Source organism: Lytechinus pictus, chromosome 2 (genome assembly GCF_037042905.1).
Source record: "Lytechinus pictus isolate F3 Inbred chromosome 2, Lp3.0, whole genome shotgun sequence".
In the NCBI taxonomy this organism is placed as follows: domain Eukaryota; kingdom Metazoa; phylum Echinodermata; class Echinoidea; order Temnopleuroida; family Toxopneustidae; genus Lytechinus; species Lytechinus pictus.
The window spans coordinates 1,198,652-1,223,152 of record NC_087246.1 but is presented as its reverse complement, the minus strand read 5'-3'; the positions used below and the strand labels follow the sequence as shown (position 1 = coordinate 1,223,152).

The following is a 24,501-nucleotide window of genomic DNA, read 5'->3' as shown; positions in this document are numbered from 1 at the left end:
TCAATGTTGACGACGCCGTCGCCGTCGGAAAAGCAGCGCCCACAGTCTCGCTCTGCTATGCAGGCGAGACAAAAAGTATATCAAATCAGAAATATAATAAAATGGAATAAAAATAAAAGTTTGCATAAAGGAGAGTATACACAATACAAAATAGAATAGAAAGACAAAAACAATGAATAGTTTATGTTTGATTGGTTATACTTACACAGAATTGAAGAGATAAGCTCTGCCTTGGCTACCCTGAAATGACTGTAAATAAAAGAATAAATAAAAAATTAAAAATGAGATGAGTACATGTAGACCTATACAGAAATATGTAAATATTCAAACTTTTAAAACATTGTTATTTTCATAACCTACAGAGCATACCAGATGTAAATTAACTGTAGACATGTTGAATTTTAGACATGCCATTGGTTCTTTATCTAAATGATTGAAAGTACAAACTGAGGCTAGGTCAATAGCTTAAATGACCCATCAATTATCTTCAAAAGAATCATGACCCCAAATATAGTACCTTAGAAACAATTACAACCTGACATAAAATAGAAATGACCATAAATGACCTCAAGTTTAGTTTCAGAATTCAAGACACTCTTGATCATAACAAATATACCCTGAAGCAATTAAAACTTTGCATGAGGTCAAAATCAGTCTTGCAGCAAAGTTTTCTTTAATATTACTGTGTGATATACAATACATAAAAGTCAAACCAGTGTGTTTCTTGGTTGGACCAGAGAATTATTACTGATTCCATGGTTGGAGTCCTGATGAAGGTCTCCAAATAAATAAACTGTTTTGCACCAAATTATACACCCAATCAAAAACATTATTTAGCAATTCCATTGTTGACACTGAATAGAATAGGGATAGGTACAGACACTTTTCTACGAAAACATAAAAAGAAAACCCTAAAGAATATTTAATGGGTTTTGTTGTGCAGTCAGCACCACTGATGCAAGATTTCATCAACAAATGAAAACAAACAATGTAAACAGAGCTGGAATACATGCATCAGAGAGCAGGGCTAAAGATGTGATGAATCTCAATGGGATGGGGATGAGTATTGCAAACTATCAATACAAATCTTATCACAGCTAAATTGTACATTATATATTGATACTTGGGTCTGACAAACACGTAGTTCCTAGAATACATGTACTGTATTTATTTATGATATCAATTTATGGTGCAGGTCATGTCGTTGTGGATGTGTAGTAGTATGTACAACATAGTTGTCAATTTCATGCTTGTCTTTGAACCCCCCAAAGCCTCCACTGGTTTTACATGTGCATGCAATGAGGACCTTCTGTGTTCTGCATGACCTCTGTCTTTACAACCATTACCCCCCCCCCCCCCTCCAACCACAACTTTCATAACAAATCTGACCTTCACCTTATTTTCCTTTGTTTGATGGATCTGAACTGGTTGTTAACCTTTCTCTACTTTTTGTGAAAATATAACTTTTGCATACAGTCAGTTTTATAGTCTATAGGTACAGACCCAAGTATATGATGCTTTGGAAAATTTCTATCGTGTCTAGCATAGAAAAGCTTTGCCAATCATCCTGCAAGTCTTTAAAAGCTACAACACAAAGCCTAAACAACAGGCATGGAAGATTGTGATGTCTGCCTTATCACTAAAAAAAATGTTATTGTGTATAAGACTACAAGGGTTTATGCATGTAGACTAGGTATTGTTATGACCGGAAAGCCAGCCTTTTGGCTGGGCTATGTAATGTCTGACAGATATAACAGGGATGGTCTCAAATAAAGATAATAGGATTTGATTCCCTGAACCTAAATGATAATACCCAGTTTCCTCTTGCACTTTTCACTTTAGTGTATTTGTTTTGGTATGGATGGGTGGGATACATGTTTATCATCTACTTCTACCAGCAAAAGTAGAAACTATTCCAGGGATATCTGAAAAGGATATGTTTACGCAAAGAGTTATGAGAATTTGGGGTGAGGGTAGTTTGCTATGCGAATCCCATCACTCAAGGACAGTGGTCAGCAATTTCATCTGAAATTCACTCATTCAATAACAATTTTTTTCCTTCAGCTGATAGACATGACTCTGGATCTTAAAGAAGGGTAATCAATAGAAGCCTATTAATGGGCATCAGCCATCTTGGATACAGCCAAGGATGTTGCAAAGAAAACTAATCAATATTGCATCTCAATACAAGCCTAAAATGTTGTCCTACTTGTAGGAGCTCAATATGGTTTATACATGTACATGTATCAAGCACCAGCATGACACATTGATACTGATAATCTAGCAATTACTTGACATATCGTCGGCGTTCATCCGAACCGTTGTATCAGTCAATTTTGGTCCAAGAAAAAAAAAATTCGATTTTGAGATTTTTGCAGAAAATGAATGTACAAGTCCTATTGTATTCTATTCTATTCATAACTGAATTTCTAGGCAGCAAATTATTTTAGTTTCTAAGATATGAGAGGATTTTCACGGCAATTCCATAATTTTTTTAAATAAAATGCGCAAATCCCATTGGAAGCGTGTATTGTAGCAGAGCGATACGTTTTGACTGACCGCGATTTCAATGCGCGCGGTCAACCAAACTGTCGTATCGGCCATCTACATGTATGATTACACATCCATTTTCTGGGAAGCAATCCTTGCCCAAAAGTAATACATGTAAATGGATGGCAACTGTACACATCTAGACCCTTTGAGAATTAAAGTTACTTTGATAAACTTTGCTACAGTGTATGTTTTGGCAATGTCAATGTAATCATTGATTTTGATTGACGATTGAACATTGTTATCATGGAAGTTACCATTACTTACATGTAGATGGCAAAGTTATCATTTACAAGACACACTTAAAAAAAATAAACACTTCAAAATTGATGAAAAACATATTGCAATATTACTGCATGTAAACAGGGATTAAATTTTGACATAATTTACCACACAAAAAACTAGATAACTACAATTTATTATTTTGTAGATGTACAACTCCTTTAGTCGGACAATTTCTTACCAGGTCCATTACATATCATATCAAGACCTTGTTTTTGCTATTCTCTGAGGACATATAATCTAGACTTCCTATATCTCACTTCAATGTTATCATAAAGTAAGAAAGGAAAACCACTAATTATGAAGTGAGAGTGCCAATTTCATATAGCAGTCAAGGTTTGGAATAGTCTTGAAAATCAGACCCCTTTAAAGTAATTTGTTATTGTTGCAATAGGGCCGTCTGCACCATCCCGAGTTTTCAAATTAGCGCGCTATTTCTGATCCGGCAAATTATCCCGATCTGAAAAATCTCGAGATAGTTTGCGGTGGAGACGCAATTATCGCGCTAGTTCGTAGGATTAATCTCGAGATTGCAATCCCAAGTCAACTCGGGTTTATTTGCAAAATAGCGCGCTATTTTACGATTATCCCGCTAATTCGTCGGTGCAGACGCACTCGAGGTTGGACTCGGGGTAATTTATTCATGACGTCAGTCCATAATGCAATTCGCGTTCCACTTCCGCCTTGGTCAAAACATAAACATGTGCGAAAGTCAACTTTATACATGCGAATAGATATTATCGCGAATAGCGTTCATCAATTGCCTAATCAGCAACGATGGTGTCCCACCAGTGAATGTATTTTGGGAGAGACCAGACCGAAGGGGGAGGCGCTCATCGACGATGGTCATATTCAATAACAACACTGACAGCAGTGTTGTCTTATTCCTTCGCAAAATGTGAGCAAATAGCATTTCTTTCCTCCTTCTCTCCCTCTCTCTCTCTCTGTCGTTGCCTCCTACTCCGCCATCATATTTAACGAAGAATACATCACTTCTTCACTCGCTGAGCTGAGAGGATTGTTGCATAACACCGGTCGAATTCGGCGAAAGTGCTAGTGAAAGGAGTACATTGCTTGCATATCGCGGGAAGTTATTCAAAAGCGCGGGCCGTTGAAACTCCAAGATCCGAAAGTGCGCATGCTCGTAATATCGGTCTTGTTGCCTCGCTCGAGCAGGAATCGCTCTTCTTGCGATGGTGGAGACGGGGTTTCTTGAATCTCGAGATTAATCGCGAAGTGGGCTGATCGGGCTAAAATCTCGAGATTGAGCAAACTCGGGATGGTGCAGCACCGCCTAATGAGTATTTGGGAGAAAAGGTGGCCCCTGTCCTTGGTACACCATAGGCCTACTGGTCGGAGTAGAACCATACTTGAGAATTCTGAAAAAGGAAGAATTAACTATCATCTGGATCAATATCTTCCAAAATTACCATTATCCTTATAACACTATGAAATATCTATCGTAATTATAGAATGGGTTCACTTACCAGTCATGTGTTGATTCTTTAAAGGTCAAGTCCACCCCAGAAAAAAGTTGATTTGAATCAATAGAGAAAAATCAAACTAGCAAAATGCTGAAAATTTCATTAAAATCGGATGTAAAATAAGAAAGTAATGACATTCTAAAGTTTTGCTTATTTTTCCCAAAACAGTGATATGCACAACTCAAATGCGACAGTCGATGATGTCCCTCACTCACTATTTCTTTCGTTTTTTATTGTTTGAATTATACAATATTTCATTTTTTATAGATTTGACAATAAGGGCCAACTTGACTGAATCATATAGCATTAAACAATGCTCATTCCACATGTTCAGGGAGGAATTAGTTATTGTTTTACTTGACAATGAGGAGAAAAATAGAATATTCCCTATTTCATATTTACAATAAAAAAGAAATAGTGAGTGGAGGATGTCACCAGTCTCCTCATTTGGATACCCATGCAAGATGTGCATATAACTGTTTTGTGAAATTAAGCAAAACTTTGAAATGTCATAACTTTCTTATTTTACATCCGATTTTGATGAAATTTTCAGTTTTCTGATTGTTGGATTTTTCTCTTTTTATTCAAATCAACTTTTTGTTTGGGTGGACTTGTCCTTAAATATAGCGCAACCCTCCAGCCCTGCCTTTGGATACAACATAAACATATAAGGCTATGGCTTGGCTTGTGATGTCATAAAAGAAAGCAGATGCAAGAGAGTAGAATCTATTTGGGTCCATTTCAGAATGATAATACCAATATCATACTTATACCATACTGTAATGAAATATGATAAAGTGCAGAATATCACTGATAAGAAAGAAACACACATAGCTGATTATAAAAGAGACTGTGTCTACAGACTACATGCATGAGAGTTTGTTTTTATCTCATTTCACTAGAATCATGTTCAATATGTAATGACATATCAAAGAGCTTTCACAAGTTCATGGTACGGTCAAGAGGGGTTTACAGCTAAACATTTTGGCCCTCTATGGAATTATGGTACAAAAAGACCTTCTGGATACCATGCAGTATAAAATGAAAAGATGGTGTAGATATCCTTTTATATCTTTTTAAAAATTATTTTTCTATTAATAATTCTTAATCTATTAATTTAAAGTTTAAATCGCTTCAATTATATTTTTCTTGCTGTTAACAATTGCAATATCTAAAAGCTAAAATGAAAAAGAGAAGAAAAAAAATCATAACAGCTAACATTAAAGTAACATTTCCAGTTTTAATCTGAAAATAGTCGAGGGTCTAACATGTATTTGCATAAAAATATCCCTGATTGATGTAAACTCTCCCTCTCAAAATCCAAGTTTTCATGACATTTACCTGTCAAGCCAAGTTCAGATAGGTGGAGGTTTTATACAAACAGGGCCTGATCACACATAGCTGTGACGGTCCACTGAACTTCGTCAGGAAGACAAAGATTGAATGTTCAGGAAATATGCAAGAGAGTAGATCTATTCGGTTCCATTTCAGAAAGATAATACCAGTATCATACTATACTGTAATGAAATATGAGAAAGTGCAGAGTATCACTGATAAGAAGTACACATAGATATCATGTTGATTCCTACTCATGTTTCTAACATGGCCAGGGCTCAAATGGATATGAAAAAAAAAACATTCATTTTATACCTTCACCACCCCCCCCCCCCCCCACAAAAAAAAAAAAACAGATTTCTGGTGATTCAAGCTAAAATACTGCCTGCTATACTGTCATTCTATCAACTTTTAGACTACCTCTGGGAAATAGGTTTGTTATGAAACCAATGCAAATGCAAACCTTTCCAAACAGTGCTTTTTCAAAACATATGGTAAGTACAGAGAGTACCAATATTGCTCAGATGCACATGTGCAGATTGTAAAAGAAAATGTATTGATTCGATCACGTTGCCATACATGTGTTCTGTGTCATTACTTGCAAGTGCAAGAAAAATAATAACATGAAATATGATTTGAGTTCATTTCCTGTCTATCAAATACCAATGTCTGCATCGAACAGTGTGCCAATTATCAAACCAACTCCTTGTTTTCCAACAACTTGCACATGCAATCATAACAATTGCCAATGCTGTAACAGACAATACAAGCTGATCAAAATGAGTCATAAAGACTATTCTATTCAGCAATGAGAAAGTCCAGACATTGTTATTGTTATGTCTTACAAAAGTATATCAAGGAGTTTGTTCTTTTTATGGCAGGATATCATGCTACTGTTGTTTAGCATGGGTGCTGAAATATAATAATACGGTAATGCAAATTGATATGAAGGGATTTTAAAGTCTGATAATTTTGGTCCAATATCTCTATAAAATCTTGTCTTTGTTCTGACTGTTCATCAATCCATTGCAACTGACTCAATTAGTTGTGCATTAGTTGAGGGCACATGGAAAAGGATGTTAGGACTGTTTTACACATCAGTGGCTCAGACAGACATCCCAATGAACTGTGTTCAAACCCCAGTGCCCATTGAAAACAAACAATATTTGACACATTCTTCTAAGTAGTGTGACTGGATGCTATAACCTATCAATGGTCTGATGTATGAAATAAACAGTAACCATAGCAATATTATTTCATAATGTAATGACTATAGAACATAAATGATAAAATAAAGGGGTGAAACAAAAGCAAGAAAGATGGAGATCATTCAAGAATGGTCATAAAGAAATACAACACGTATGGTAATTTTTGTCATTATGGCACAGGGCTCAGCAGCCAATCACAATCAAGATTTTCATAATAGTTACCATAATGGTAAAGTTACGCAGATGTATCAAATCATCATAAAACATGTTCCGGACTACATGTATATCTTACCTTTGATATTAAATCATCATGGTTAGCTAAGTGAGCCCTGCAGTGGATACAGCTATACCTGCGATGGCAGTTTGGCAGGTACGCCTGGAATGTCTTCACCATCTTGCCTGTCCTAGAAGTACCGTGTCCGAGGAGCTTGGAGCAGTCTAACGCCCCCACAGAGCCGCACATGCAATCTCGCTCGGCTCCCCACCACAAGGAGGACAGTAAGCTGCCGATGATGGGTACTGAGGAGCAGCGATGGGCGGGAACCGGTGGTGATGCCGTGATGGCTTCCGACCAAACAACGTTGTTCCTCTCTCTAGTAGTCGACAACCGACAGAACCTGTCTCACTGGATGTGAGACAATACTTTACTTGCACTAGAAGATAAACTTGGATGAATCGCAGATGATAGTTGAGTTGGTGATTACGGTTGATAAATAGAGATAGATGATGATGGAGGTTTTCATTTAGGATTCAATGTCCATCGAGGGTGAGGTTGTCCTCTTCTCTTGACTCCCTTTGCAGGGAAGGTGTGATCTCTGAGGAACATGGGATGACGAGTTGCCACGGAAACTCAAGAATCACACCTTCTATGCTTCTACAATATGCAGGAGAAATGATCCGATGACATGCAATCATGAAGGGATGGATGCGTCAGACAAACCCACGATTCTTGAAGCCAGACAAGTAACTTTCTGTGGAAGATATAAAAAGACAGAAAACGTTGAAATGAATATGTGCATGTAGAAAAAAATGAGTTCTGTGCTTTGTAAATATCCATGTGCAGTATTGCCAAATACATCCTAATCAAAGCTTTATGATGAATATGGGTTTTTAACAAGGTAAATCACGGGCCCCTTTAAAATCAGGTCATTCATTCACGCCCTGTTAGATTGCCCCTCAGAAGGTAAGGACTGCGTTTGTGTGACCTCATTAGCGAGAATCATAAAGATGAATCATGATTCAAAACACATAAATCAAGGTAAATGCAAAATCAGGATTTAATCGACCCTTTCTCCAGTACCGTTTCTCCCTCTCTTCAAATCTAGCCATTGCGCATCGTAGTGCGCAGTTTGACCTAGGTTTGATTACAAAAGATACACAATGTCGATTTTCAATGTATGTGAAGTTAAAGCAAAAAAATACCACTGGCAGCATGCAATATGGCATGAACATGGAGGTAGGCAGACATAATGACGTCTTAGAATAATGATTCAAAACACGGTTACGTTTATTCAACCTCTTTAAAACGTCATTCTGCAGAAACGTCTTTCCAAATGCCCCTTTTTCTGTGTTTCATGTTTGTGATTTGAAATGTGTTCCCTTTTACTTTTGATTAAACCATGAGCCTGCAGAAACGTCCTTCTAAACGTATTTCAAATCATGATTCTACATGTAGGGTAAAGAAATGGTGTATACATGTAAACTCATCCTAGGGCTAAAATGACAATAATCTCTATTATTATACATGTACAAGGCTTTAGAAAAGTGAAGTACTACAAAAAATATCTCATCATACTTGCACTGCTTTCTAGTACTAAATATAATATCTAATTATTTTTTATTTTAAATATAATACATGCTTATGAAACAAACAGAATGACAAAATCCTTTCTTAGTGAGCTTTAAAAGGTGGTGAAAGTTTGAGTATTAAAAGGTGAAACATTCCTGTTCAATTTCAGCGGGCTACTTTTAATGTGGTAAGAGGTGGTGGAGTTAAGTGGGGAAACGATTATCTGCCAAGATGCTACAAGTTTCACCACTTTTTCTGAGGTCAGTCAAATCAACCTGGAACTGCTCAACATGTACATGTAGGCCTGACAATCAATTTCTCTTTTTTCAGATATGGGAAAGCTTTGGTTGTTGTTTTCTTTTTACTGATGGCCAGAGGCAGTTTACTGTCCAAAAACCAGCACCGAATTCTGCTGATAACAACCAGAGCAAGACTGGGGTTCCGTAACACAATAGATTGATCATACGCTTGATTTTCACGATTGATTGTACAGTGTAGTCAATGAAATCAATCATAATAATACATATGATATAGCGTCTTTTCCAGTTTAATTAAATGCTCAAGGCGCTTAGAAGAGAGCAAACATGTAAGTAAAGAGAACTATTAAGAGAAGTACAAGAAAAGGTATATTACAAATAAAAAAAATCATAGAAAAATGTTCTACGATCATTGCTAAGTTTTGTGTTACGGGCCCCGGAAGTGTTCCCACAGGTATATGTCATAATCAGCCATGTTGGAGGATATAATAGGAAACCTGTGCATCAGACCGTATAAAACAATGATTCAACACAGGTTGAAGGAGAGGTTTTTATTGTTTGTCCTCCAACATGGCTGCTTGAGGGAACCCTCTATACAATAATAGAGTACCGAAGTGTGACGTCGTCAATTTTTTTTTTTTTTTTAAATACTGGTACTATTTTTGACCCATAAATTTCTCTTGAGCATAATGAAAATACCTCCACAACCCAAATTTTGTGGAATCAGTCAATCAGTCCAAGGGGCCCCAAGATATGACCTCATGAATACATAATTAGCCCCATTGAAATCAATACCCCATGGACCGAATCCCACCAAATTTGGGTTGTGAAGGTTTTTTATCATGCCCCACACCCGGGGGAGCCAGTCATGTATTGCTGTACAAATGGGTTTTTTTCCCCCAGAGGTCATATTCTGGCGACAACTTGTTTAGGGGCCAAATTGTGTAACTAAAGCCGGCAAAAAACTTGTTTAGGGGGTTATTTTGCAAACAGAGAAAAAAACTTGTTTAGGGGGTGTTTGGAAATAATTTGGTCACGCATGTGTACAGCAATACTGCCCCCCCCCCCCCCCCCCCCGGCCCTAGAGGTACATGTATGGTATAAAAAATGCTGAATTTTTTTTTTTTTAATGTGACATCATTGTGTTACTCTATACGTGATAGAGCTTAGCAGCCTGCCTGCCTCATCTGTGCATAGTCTTTGACACCAGATCTATGTATCGCTTATATGTTTAGAGTAACAAGCTGCAGCGTCCTCTGGCCTGTCTGTTATGTTATCCTCTTCCATGTAAATACTTGACATTCATGGAGGCAACTTGATCCTACATTCACTTCAGAGTAAATCAAAACACAACATGGTCACATCAAAGAAGGTTAACAACACTGCCTTGAACATTTTAGCAATCTGGTACAGGAATGTGTAGAATACAACATGATCACATAAAAGAAGGCCAACACATGCCATTGTATAGAGTCTACCATGGATGCAGCAAGTGTCTACAATGTAATAGTATTCTCATTTTCCCATGCTCTTTCTCTGCTATACAGCCTGAGTAGTTGGGTGTCCCGACCTTTTTCCAGGGTTTTGTAATATTTTTGACTGAATACATTCTGAGAAATATTCCTCTAGCTCTAGTGTACATATTTGTTTTACTTTTATAAAAGAATAATTTTTTGAAACAGTATGCTAGGGTAGACTTTTCAACTACATGTATGTGTATATATGGTTATTACAGGAATACATGCTTGGCTTGTTACCCTCATTGGGATCTTCAGACATTTAGCTATTAGTCAGGAGACATTTCTCATAGACTATGAATTCAGACCTTGTTCTCATTGATACGGTGGAGGTAGGTTTTAAATGAAGGGTTGTTTATGGGAGGGGGGGGGGCACTGCCATTACAAGGTAAACACAGTTTTCCACAAGACATTCAAAGGAAGTGGTCTGCAGGTACAGACCTTTTGTTTTCGCAATTAACATAGTGCATAATGCAGAGTCTGAAGAAGTGAGACTATGAACTGTGGCTGAGAGTTTTGAGTGTAGTCTTCACTCTAGACATGGTATAATTGGTGTCAAATTTGAGTCTGTGCATGCAGACTAGCAGGGAACTCCTACTTCCCTAGACAAACTTTGCATTAGGGCTTTATTCCTGTTATTCCCAATTTGATGAAGGTACAGCTAGTGCTTACATCATTAGTCTATTCAAACAGACCCTATCAGTTGATTATTGCAAAAGACACAGGGTACGCACATGAATACATGTTCCCAAATATATGTTTGTATGCATGAGGGGAGGGGATGGGGTGTATATAACCTTCTAAAAATATCGTTCAAATCTGATTTCTTCATCAACTACAATTCCATCATTAAACATATTGGAGAGTCAAAAGGGGCCTAAGCTTTCGATCCTAGCAGAATCTTTGTCGGAGGCAAAATGACAAACATATAAAGTGGAACAACCATAATAAAGACCACAGACAAGCTACAGCAACACTAGAAACAAGGAGACAAAAAGGGCATTAGATATTAAACATATTGATTATGAACATGAACCAGTAACTCTATGTCATGTTTGTTATTCAAGTTAATCAGAACTACAATTCATTGTAAAGTACAAGTAGCTACACTGTACATTTAAAATACATGTACATGGTAAAATTTGATTTAAATGATTTAAAATCTATGAGGTTCAGTACTTGTTACTATCAGAGAATATACTAGCATTATTGCAAGCACAGAAGCCAAACTTGCAATATAAGTACATACCCATACATTTACAATACATCATCATATTTAAGCTGTGTATTACCCATACTGGGAATAAAAGAAATATAATTTAAATTTCAGTAATGATCCCAAAATACAATTACATAGATTCCAGCAAAGTGACTAAAAAGTGTGTTGTACCAAAATTACTCTGCAAGAAAATGTGAAATTGCTCAGCATAAGAAAGAAAAGCCCTCATTGTATGTATACTGGTAAAACTAAAAGCCAGGGTAAAAAGCCAAATATTGGGCTTCAATTATATTAGAATGGGAAGGAAATTATTCACTATGATCAAGACCAACCATACCCAGCCCCCTACCCCCCCCCCAAATAAAAATGAAATAGAAATAATACAGGGACTGCGAAGAAGGCTAATGTCAATATGAGAGGCGCATTATCATAAATCTATGGAAATTCCCTTTGTTGCTAACCCTGCATATCACCACACACACATATCCAAGCAACAGTTCAGTTTGGTGTGATATGACCATGTAGGTTACTCATACCTACATGTACATTGTGTACAAGGATACACTGACTGCGTTACATGTAGGTTGGCATGATGAAAATTCAACGAAACAAAAATGGTATAGGGTTATTTTGTCAGTCATTATCATTTAAGTGAAAAAAAAAAATCTTTTCACTCAGTCTAAAATTGATTAAACAATATCAAATAGGCCTACACAAAAGAACAAAAATAATGCCAAAATGCCCCCTAAAAATTATTCAATGCAGGCCCTTTTTTATTCAAAGCCATTTCTTATCAACTATAATAAGTGTTGCATAATGACAGAATATATCTTCTTTAATACATGTATACCCAGGCATACATGAATGCCTATGCAAATTGCAATAAATTCATATCTATAAAACAACATTATGAAGTAAAACCAATACATCACAAACACATATAAATACACATAAATCATCATAATAAATGAAGATCTCTAACCCCCCCCCCCTCCCCTGATATTCATCTAGTATCACATTAACAATTCCTATAATTCTTTTTTTTTTAATCCTACTACAGCTACATTTGGATAATTATTTGTCTGTCTCACTTGTGACAGCCAGAATGTACAGGTCCTAACAGTGTATCAAATATCTGAGAAAAAATAAAAAATATAATGTCCATTATGATCTAAAATTGTTATGACAATAGTGTATAGAAGCAGAATTTAATTAAATTGCTTTGTTTGCGGTGATAATGGATTTTAGGACTGGCACTATATAGAGATTAATTATTAAGCCTTCCAACAACCACATATTGATATATTGGGGGATTATGTGGTCAGCTATTATTAACATGTACTTAAGTTAAAGTGTTCATACATGTATTATGAGCCAATGTGGGGCATAAATAGCCTAAAAGCAATTATTAATGATTGATACAAAATCAACAGAATTTCCAGACCCTAGTAATAATTCGGGTGAGAAACGAAGCTTGTGGTTAATAAAGCTAGAGTAGGCCATGCTTTTAATAATTGATTTAAAGACATGGCTTATTTGATAACTGACTCATCAGAAAACATCATTTTCGACCATAGATTAGATAGAATAGAGGGAAAATAGACACAGAGACAGAGAGAGGGAGCCTTTAATACCTTAACTGAAAACATTCACTCATTTTATTATTCATTGATAAAACATTTTATTGTATAGAGAGTGCTTGAATATACATTGGTAAAATGTATCTAAAAAGCAAATAATTATTTTCAACATCAAAATACACTAATTTATTTTTAATAATAAAAAAATAAACACATTTTCACATCACATTGTCATGTTTTACATCAAGGTTGGGTTGACTAAATAATACTCCTTTCATTTCTTGAACAGAACTAAACATGATTTTTTCTCACTTGATTTTATTTATGGCATTATTAATATTTTTAAATCTTGAATCTGTTTAGATCTATGGAAGGCAAAGCCCCCCCCCCCCCCAGATAACTTGATTTGAGTGTGTGTGTAAATTTACTAAGTCCAGCGTATTGTGAATTATCATCTATATAGCGATGCATTAAAAACACGTATTTTGGTCTGCATCAAATTGCCCGTGCAGTATCAGAGCGTATCCCTAAAAAGGACCAAAATCCGACGAATATAGGTTCCTGTACAAATTTGCTATTGAATATGAGAGCATATTCAACAGTTTAGGGCACGTGCGCGACTGCGTGAAATATACAATGGGTGCAACAATGAAAGCAATGCGATGCGCAGCATAGATCACAACTCCATGACGTCATAATGAACTACACGTAAGTCGCATGTCGATGACAAAATTGATCCTAATGAAGTGATGATGCGATAATGTGATATCACTTGTTCAACCAAATTTCTCCCTCTTTTTTTTTGGTGGGGGGGTGGGATAGATGATAATAATTATATTGGATGGCTTATTTCATGGAATACCAGAAATATTCCACTCGTTAGGGCCAATATTCCACTCATCTTCGATTCGTGGAATATTTTCCCAAACTCTTGGAATATTTCAGTATTCCATTCTAAGCCATCCAATATAATATAAATATCTTAATCACTTCAACTCTGAACTCTGCATACAGTAAGATTATTTGGGCAACACACAACTCATAATCATGTGTTCATGCATCCCACTCCAAACAAAACATTATAAATTGACCCGTTGTGTAGCAGCTACATGTACATGTAGCTCCCCATGAGCATGTGTATTGTCTTTGTCTTGCTCAGGACTGAATCAGCTGCACATGTCCACTTTTTATACAAGTAAAATATGTTCATCGGCCTGCAAGTAATTTATTGTAATTGGACAAGTTGAGATGTACTGATTAACTTAAAACATCAATCAATCACATTGCATGACAATAGTCATCCATAACCATGGATCATAAATAATTGATGAGCTTACAGTCTGTCATATGGCATGACACGTGCATACCAACAAATACAGAATTCATACATTTTACACGCATCTACATACCGTACACTCATCTGATCACACCCACATTAAGGCATCAATTCAATGAAAATTCATCAAAAATTGCTTCTAGACTCATCAAAACATCTCAATAAATTATACATGTAGCTTGGAACATACATGTAAGATACGACATGATGGATTTCATTATTCCCATAACATGATGTGTGTGTGCATATCTAATATTTTCATCACCTTGATATGGCAAGAAACTTCAATGTAACATTAACAGAAAATTTCACTGAAACTTCATCAATCAGTTCAAATAATCAGAATGACTCTATAATATTGACTAACTTCCCAATGATGATTGATGTAAAACACCATACATGTGATGATCATTATAAATACTAAACAATGTATGTATTACTTTTAAATACTAGGATAAAACAAAATATTGTCTGTTTGACCATTTAGACCTACAAGTAGTATCAGTCAACCTAAAGTCCAAAGAGATTCTGTTTCAACTCGTTGAAAAAAAAATGCATGAAGGCCTCCATGTATGTGTAATCATCAGAATACAGTAATGTAATGTAGACTGGTCTCATTGATCTGTGATATCTCCTTCCCAATAAAGTCATTCAATTATGCATGCAAAGAGACAACGCTACAGCTACAATCGCAAACTGGGGGGACAATGCCGTTACCATGGTGACAGACCTGTCTTAAAAGTTAGAACTCATCATCATCATGACTGCAAAAATGCAAATGCAATTAACTTGAATCTTTTCTAAATCGAATGTTCCATCTACAGTACAAAGAAATTATGAAATTTGACCTTTTGCAGATAATGAAGTGTATTTTCTTAAAATCCATCTTCATTTACAGTAAAAGAAATGTTTCAAATTTATTTTTTCTTTGACTTCCTTCATATGAAAGCCAACTTTACATGTATCTTCAAAAAATGTCAGAGAAAAAAATCCATGTAGCAAAATTTCTTAAACTTTGCGTTTGATGATGGGAATATATATATAAAAAAAATTGCTTGGTATTTAATCCCAGATGGCATTCTCCCATGGTATTATCAGCTATATGTATTTGATTTGACTTTCATTCAAATTAATACCCTAAATTTAGAAAAACACTTCCAGACATATGTTGCCTTCCCCTCATGTATTTCATCATATTCCATAAAGCTACATGTAGATCATTATTCAGAATAACCCAATGACTAGAGAAACAGATGGGCAGGATAAAGACAACACACAGACGACTATGAACCATATGGGGGTAGGCCATTCTACATGAATGGGCACATAATAGGCCTGCATCATCATACCTAATTGGTTTACATTCAATAAAGTATGCCTATTGACTATATCAGACTTCATCAATATACTTCTAAAAATCATATCATGTACAAACAAATATAGACCTACAGTACTGTTATAGTATACATGTAACATATAAACTGCTGTAAATGTAATGCATGTTTAAAATGCAAATACATCACCTACATGTATTGCACACTGACATAACATGTCACATAAACATGGTACATGTACGTCAATGATGTTGAATCTAACGGCAAGGATGGTTTCGATCGCTGCAGGGGTGCCATAGAAAGGGTAGAGAACTGATAATCCTCAGGGGTATTACAGCAAGCTCGTTTAGCCAATAATCCATGGCCTGTTCAACACTTCATGTCCACCTACATGAATGTTTGACAAAACAAATCTGTCGTTAGCAAATAATAATTTTAATGGTGAATGTATTTTAAAGTGCCTACTGTGGAAATGGTATGACATAAACAAAACATGATTTTTAATGGTGGAGCTACATCTCCAATACATTGAGTACATGTTTGCAGAGCTCATAACATATATATACAAATGGGTTCATCTTGGTGAAGTATGTAGTGTAGCCATGCCAGAGGGTACAAGGACCAAACATGTACATTGCAGAGTGAAATGAGCATCAAGGAGCCATGATGTACATTGATGCAAACCCTACTTGTACAATGATCATCCAACCAAGACCCTGAAATATGAACAATATGTAGGGGCCTGGTGGGAGAAAGGGAAAGTAGGGGTCGAGTAATCCATGCTTAAATTGAATTCAATCCAATTTTCATTCCTCCCTCTCTCTCTCTCTCTTTGCGCATCATAATGGAACATGGTATGAATAAATCATCATCCTTCAATTCTTCAACCCTCATTGGACATACAGTATTTACACAGTTACAAACTGTTCAAAATGTTTATACACCTGTACACCACACCTAATGCCTTTTAAATTTAATAATGTAATGTTTTAATTATTTTTTCAGCATTTCATTTAATATATATTTTTTAATAATGGGATTCTTTTGAATGACACTATAAACTTGAAAAGCCATCTCTACATGTACATGTATGTGTACAACAGTATCATATGAATAGTAATTAAATTGTATGAAGTTTATGTAAGCCTTTCACATTATAATGGTTATGCTATGGTAACAAATTCATGTACCGGTACTTTTACGAAGACCGTACAAACAATTTCATACCATTTGCCTACAGTGTAGATTTACTTTAATAGGATGTAGGCTAGTCTGCAAGCACAAACTCATGTTTGACACTTAAACCGATTATACATGTACCATGCCTAGAGTCAAGACTAGATGCCAAACTCTCTGTCTGTGAGAGGTATGTAGCCACAGTACATAGTGAATCTAGTCTCATTACTTCAGACTTTGCATTACTGTACTATGCAAATTACAAAAACCAAAGGTCTGTTCCTGCAGACTACCTGTTCGTCTATATGATGTACATGCAGTTGGTCACAATATCCTCAATCATAAAAAGGAGTCAAGTTGGGAATACTGTTTTGCATGTCAATCAAGTCTGTGCTGTGAGTGAGTAAACAATTAAATCATGAATCACTCAGAATGAGAGACTGGATAATAGAGGTTGGCAAGCAACTGATGGTCCCCTCAGTGGTGTTAATTGGACCTTGACAAAAACAATCTACATTCATTTCTTGTTGTTTCAAATCATTTAATTGGATCATCTTCTGTTCTGCAGCATATTGAAACACATGTAGGCCTATGTATTGAAAACCACAGAACCAATATGGGAAACATCCCACCCAAATAAAATGTATAAAACACTCACTTGTGTAGGACTTGTGTATCCTTTAATTTTCTATAGATTAATTTCCAAGAAAAAAAATCACACAGCTAAATGTATACATGTACATATATTCCTTTAAAAACAAACAAACAAAAAGTGAGGAGAAAAGAAAAGGGTCCGATGGAACTTGCTGTATTTTTCAACAAAACAACCACTCCACACAAATGAATAGGAATGATGATTAGCTTTTCACCTCATTAAAGGATCAGAAAATGAGTAAGATGTTGCTTCCTTTCTTAGCTCAGGGATTATAAACAATGCAAGGAAATACCTTAGTGACACGTGCATCAAGTGCACATGGCTATAGAACTGATAAAAACCGCATGCATCATCAAAGACTTTGAGCTTTAAAAGAACTAGTTCTACATGTACATGTAGATAGTTATTTGATAAACAATACACAATGTTTCAAAGACTTAATATACGCCAAGGCACAAATAAGATATGCAATTTGCAAGCATCACATTCACAATCACAATTTAATTAAACTTATCTTTACACAAAGTTAAGTTTTACTTTTTTTAATCAAATTGTAACATACAGCACTTCAACAAATCAAATAACTACAGAATTAATGGAATGCAAAAAGTAAAATCTATCAAATACAGTACTTTGTCTTTATCAGTTTGCACTTGGCATGCAGCTACATATTCAATTCTTATCCCCAAAAATAAAAAAGAAAGAAATTATTGCAAATGTACAGTAACCCACATGCCATTTTTTTTTAACTAAGAAAAAAATTTAAGTGGAAAAAACTCTAATTCTAAAAATGATGAAACACTGGTTCACATTACATAATTCTACAATCCATTCAACAATAGATAAAGCCAAAAAGACCCCCCCAAAAAAAAAACAAAAAAAAAAAACAGGTGGATAAAGAAATACAATATGGAAAAGGGAAATAAATTACTAGTTTACAGGAAGCAAACTACATGTAGATAAAATCCCCCCAAATTGGTTACAAATTGATGAAATCTTTCCTTATGTTGTAAATTTGCTGGAAAGGGCAACATTTTTAGGTAAACATCAACATATTTGTGTCCATATGCCAGAAAAATAAAGGGGCAGCTGATCATCTGATTTTTAGGTCAATAGCAATGCATTATGAAAATAACAATAAGTACACTACTGGTAAGTTTTTTAATAAATATTTTGTCTATCAGCATTCAAATTCAAATAAAAAGTCAAACTCAGAGATACGTAAGCTTAACATCTGTAACAATGCACTGTACATGTTTGAAAGATCTGACACAAATTTCAAACATTTAATTAGGCATCATCTTTTAATTCAAATTGAACCCAATAAAAAAAATGCAAGACTCTCAAGTACTATACAACTCTTAGTCAAGTTAGTGATCATCACTTGCAATAACACATTAGCGGAAAGACAATACAAGACAAATTAAACTATAAAAGACCTTTTTCCTATCCTTTTATTAATATTGCAGTTAGTACTTAGTTTGTCTTGTCTTCTTTCCGATGATAAAAAAAGAATATGCAGTCTTGACTAATTAGGCAAAGTGTTGATCATTAATATTATTATTGATGAATAATAATTTGTTTCCTTTAATGGGGTCTACTGTAACTAGTATGAACATGATGAATAATGTACTGAAGACAATAAATTGATAAAGCAGCATGGTCAAGGCAGCATAATATTAATACGTGTGTATTGCATAAATCTGAATAGCGATGTCCATATATACACAAAGCTGATGTCACTTGCTGGGGATCATGTGCCTAGCATGGCCATGGGTACATACATGCATGGACCTACTTGCATATGGCCTTTCTTATTTATGGGCATGATAAATAAAAACAGTGGTACGGCCTACGGTACCGTACTGTACTTACGAATGACGTCTCTGCGTAGAAAACGGTAATGGAGAGATAAACAATGGAGACTGCAGACGGACAATAGAAACTAGGGCTGACCAACTGCTGGTTGTGGCTGAAAGGTTTCTGTAGGATGAAAGATGGAACTAAATCTAGTCGTAATGTCGCGGGAAAATTCCAGTGGATTGCTTCAGCTTCGCTTCCAATGTTTTGATTTGTACGTGCGATACGACCAGTTTCCCGCACGCGCGCTCGCGATTGATCGTTGTTCGTTCAGCTCAGTAATAACACTTGTTGTGTCTTATCCAAATGACCCGGCCACCTTCATTTGTCTTTTAGGGGTGTTCAAGACGTCGGTTGACACGTGCGTAAAAGAACAAAGAACACAGAAGAGAGGATGGAGGGGGGGGGGGGGGGGGGAGGGGGCTGAAAATCATAACTGATGATGGAATGTCTTTGTTGCCTGCAGAAAATTTATTATACTCGACTTTCCTTTATGTATATATTTAGTCTGACCAACTGTGAACTAGTTAGACTTCCTCCTTTGTTCTTCATGAGTCGAAATCAGCTGTATAGAATACCGTCGCGATAATATAAGAAATCTAATCTGACAATAATAACGATGAGTATGACGATGATAATACTTGCATTGAATTAATTGAGGTTATATGATGAAGTCGATGATGACATTGATAATGCATCGGGAATGCAGCCGCAGGGACTCACGAGGACGGGGAAAAAAGGGGCTTATAATAGGGGGCAATCAATTAAGGCTATATACCCCCCCCCCCCATTCTTGATGCCGAAAAAAATATATATATAAATAAATAAAAATTAAGAAGTAAATGGGCAAATATTTTTCTAACATTTCTTTTCTATCATTGGCAACATTTTTTGTACTGAGCGTGCATTGCCAATAGCTAGATTTCATTTGGCTCATTTTGTATCAGTATCAGTCCACGTGTTGTCGGGGCATTGGGTTCATAAGGTCCGGTCAAAAGGAGTCACTGGCACTGGCGCAAAACAGGAAAAGTGCACAGTTGGAGAAAGAAAGTTTGTCGCCTAGTCTTTATAAAAAAGTTTAATTCCAAAATGAAATACAAAATACCTCCCACCAGTAGTGTCTAAACCATTTCCGGTTGAAAGTATTATTAAGCTTTGTTTACACCATGGCATAATAATCATATACATAATTCGTATATCCAGCCTGGCTTCATCCCTCCCCTCGTCAGCCCCTTCGCGATCGAGTTGCCCAATTAACCCGGGTATGCATACTTCCATATTATGTAAAGGAGATAATGAGAACGAGTACAACTGTGACTTCCTGCCCTATTGAAAAATATACAATTTATGTGTGATCAGATCCCGTCAGATAGTATATTTTTATGATAGAGCTCATTCACGAATTCAACCATTTTATGCCATTATTATGCCCTGTTTGATTTTTGGTGTCTCAATGAAAGATTCCACTTTTGAAGAAGCGATATTTGTCAAAACAAAACATATGATTTGAATTATCATTTTTTAATTATACAAGCTTCTCTCAGAGGCTTATTCCCGTGACTTGTCTCCAACATCTTTCACACGTGCGCCAATTTCACCATATTCGATGGTCACCCCATAATAGATATCTCTATTGGGCACCCCTACTAGATCAATGAACTCGCCCTACTTTGGACTTCGCATAGCAATACGTCGCCGAAAATAGAATTGTTTTGGTCTGTATGCAAATAAGGTTTAGAGGGAAATGGCGCATGCATGTGGACTTTTGCCCTCATTGTGATTTTTATGTTATTGCTAATAGTCTAGGCGGGTATCTTTGCTCTGAATACATTACCCGTTATCGGTCCAAGGTTTTGGGACACACTTCCCATTGGCGTAACTGTCAGTGGGTCTGTTTTTAAACGTAAGCTGAAATTATACATTTGCTGAAAAATTAGGCTGAAATTCTTAAAACTATGTAGTGCAGAGGCGGATCCAGCTTTCGCCAATATGGGGGGGGGGGGGGGGGGGGGGGCGCGCAAATTTTTTTTCACCCATATTTTCCCCAATCATCCGCACAAAATTGATCTTTGTTTGTTTCTTTGAAGGGGTAGGGGATAGTCCAAACACACACACACACACACACATATATGTATATATATATATATATAGATATATATATACATATATAATAATAATCCCATTTATGCTCTATTTAAATAGTGCGAGCGCGAAACGCGAGCTAATTTTTGTTTTAAATTTCATGTATTTGTCCTGAAAATTGAACATTCTGGACAATGTCTCTGATTCTGAACAAAATGCGTATGTAACTAATTACTGCGAGCGCGAAGCGCGAGCAAAAAAGTTTTAAAAGACATTCCAGCCTTATCGAAAAGGGACATGTTAAAGACTGTTTTCAGTTGGTCATGAAGACAATACATATTTCACCCAAATAAGACGAGCTGAATTTTTTAACGTTCTGACCTAAAAAATGGAATTCTCAGCACTTGTTTTTGTAATCATGAATAGGGTAGATAGGCCCTACAACTGAACGATTGAACGATTGATGCAAGCGTTAAGAGTAAGCGGGAAAATGAGATCAAGACATAAAAGCGTGACACTCAATTAATGAAAACTTGATAATTGGGTATCTTCCTACATACATAATGCGAGCGTGAAGCTTGAGCAGAATTTTTTTTATATTCTGATCTGAAACTGGATAATTTAAGCACGTTTTGAATAAAGAACAAGCTACGTATCTCAATAAACATGCGTGCGCATGTTTTAGATTTAGAACTAGAATCTGGGCATTCAAAATATAATTTTGTCATGAATATCAATAATGCGAGCACGAAGCGTGAGCTGAAAATATTTGATATTCTGATCTAAAAAGAGTCATTTTAAGCAATATTTCAAGCACTGTGTAGGAAAATTACGAAGTGGATATGGATTGCACTTAATAAATGATGTGAGCGCGAAGCGCGAGCTGATATTTTTGTATTGTTATTTTGACCTAGGACCGGGACTTTCTAAGAACTTTCGTCATCATAATTATGAAAATGATGGCTATCTTCCTATTCCTCTTCCTAAGTGCGAGATAAAACTTGTTGATATTCCATTCTGAAAAAGGGACACTTTAAATATATAGAAATTCATAAAACTTTTATTATCTTATTCATTAATCTAATAAACCGAAATTTGTTGATATCAAGGCATGAAAACTGGAAATTTTAAGCACTTTTGTAATTATGAATAGGATGCATATATAAGTATATTTAAACAATTGATTCAAGCGCAAATCACGAGCCGAAATTTTTCATCTTTAAAGAATTATTATAGAGGTATACATACTGTAACTCAATTAGAATACAAGCGCCCAGCGCGAGCTAAAGATGATGATATTCAGACGATAAAACAGACATTTTACAAAGCACTTTTTTCTCAAATTGATGTGTAAATCGAACAAAATAATGAAAGATCAATGTCCGAATTGAAATATGTTATATATTGACTTCAAAGTCTATTATCAGCTTATTGAGCAAGATATGTATCATCGATTAGGCAATGCGAGCGCGAAGCGCGAGCGAAAATTTTAGATAGTGACATGAAAGTTTTTTTTTATTTTTTAGGTCCCCCCTCATCTTATTTTATTCAATCGTCATGCTCCTCTTATTTTCCTTTTCCTTTCCTCCTCTTTTTACCCTCTTTTTCTTCTTTCTTTGCCCCTTTTTTTGCTCCGCCAATGGGGGGGGGGGGGCCTGGATCAGCCTATGATGTAGTGTAAAATAAGTTTTTACGAATGATATAACTAATCATCCTTTGTATTTTGTTGCATACTTCTTTTTTTCTCTCTCTCTTCTTATTGGGGTTTGGTGCTTACCTTATAAACCCCTTTTTGTTATGTTGTATGTACACCTCCTATCCCTCATGCACGCCTCTCTTCTTGCTCTCTGTCTTTGCCGTCTCATCACCAGTCCATAACCCTTCTCCTCATTTCTTAATCTCTATCTTTTATTTCCTTTTCATTGCTGTCTTTTTCATTATTATACATATTTATGTTCTTTCCTTCTTTTAATTTCTTTTTGTATTTTCTTCTTTCCTTTTCTTTCCATTTGTAGATCTGGGTTTTTGTAGTCTTATTCAATGTATTTAAAACGTAATTATGTACGTATATTGTATGCTAATTGGGGACCTTATCTTGACATGCCTAGCTTTTTTAAGATTCCTCTTTCTTTCAATGTAAATTTTGTGTAACTCTTGTGTCTGGAATCCTACTCTATAATGTAAACATGATTTATGTAACGACTTCAATATGTTATGTTTAAAATCTATTCTGTGTTTCTTGTTATTTTTTAAACTACTGTCACGTGTGCATGTTTGTTGTGAAAGGAAGAAATAAATGAACTATGAACATCAGCCGCCAGGGTGGGAAGGATTTGTGTACAGGTCATAAGATAATTTTAGCTGGTTATAGGTTATAATGATAATAATAATATAAGTACCCAGGGAAGCCACTTCAGTTCTGAAAACTGTTCTCCCAGCTGGCCCTGCTATTATTATAGGTGCACGGTTAGGACCATACAGAAGAGGAAACTGTTATCTATATGTATAATGTCATACATGGAGTCTTGTATTTATTCGCTAATCTTTTTGAAATTTTTTTTTTTCTTCATTATAATCCTTGTTGATTGTAGTGCAGGGGCGGTGCGCCTAGGGGAGCTGGGGGCACAGTGCCCTCCCACTTTTTGAAGCACTGAAAAAGTGCCCTTTTTACGCAAGAAAAATGTCCCCTCACGAACGTGTACTGTGTCCCTTTCACCTGAGAAGGACCCATTTTATGTGTGAGCAAGTGCCCCCTTGCCTTCTTGTAAGTGCCCTATCTCGTATCAGTCTCCCCCTTTTTACCCAAGAAAAGTGCCCCACATGAACGTGTTCTGTGC

The 24,501-nt window shown here is 35.9% G+C and overlaps 1 protein-coding gene across 2 annotated transcripts in view; it reads right to left on the bottom strand.

Annotated features, from left to right (window-relative positions):
* Positions 1-19,865, bottom strand: part of LOC129255038 (protein yippee-like 2) — a 38,753-nt gene extending 18,888 nt beyond the window's left edge. The window contains exons 1-4 of one of the 2 annotated variants that reach the window (XM_064106871.1): positions 19,598-19,839; positions 16,085-16,278; positions 7,152-7,830; positions 206-249 (exon numbers count right to left, since the gene is read on the bottom strand). In XM_064106871.1, the coding sequence (XP_063962941.1) occupies positions 206-249; positions 7,152-7,322 (215 nt within the window). In that variant the 5' untranslated portion in view covers positions 7,323-7,830; positions 16,085-16,278; positions 19,598-19,839. Of the gene's footprint in view, positions 1-205; positions 250-7,151; positions 7,831-16,084; positions 16,279-19,597 lie in introns of both variants that reach the window. The other variant, XM_054893590.2, reaches the window with a different exon arrangement.
* Between the last annotated feature and the right edge of the window lie 4,636 nt (positions 19,866-24,501).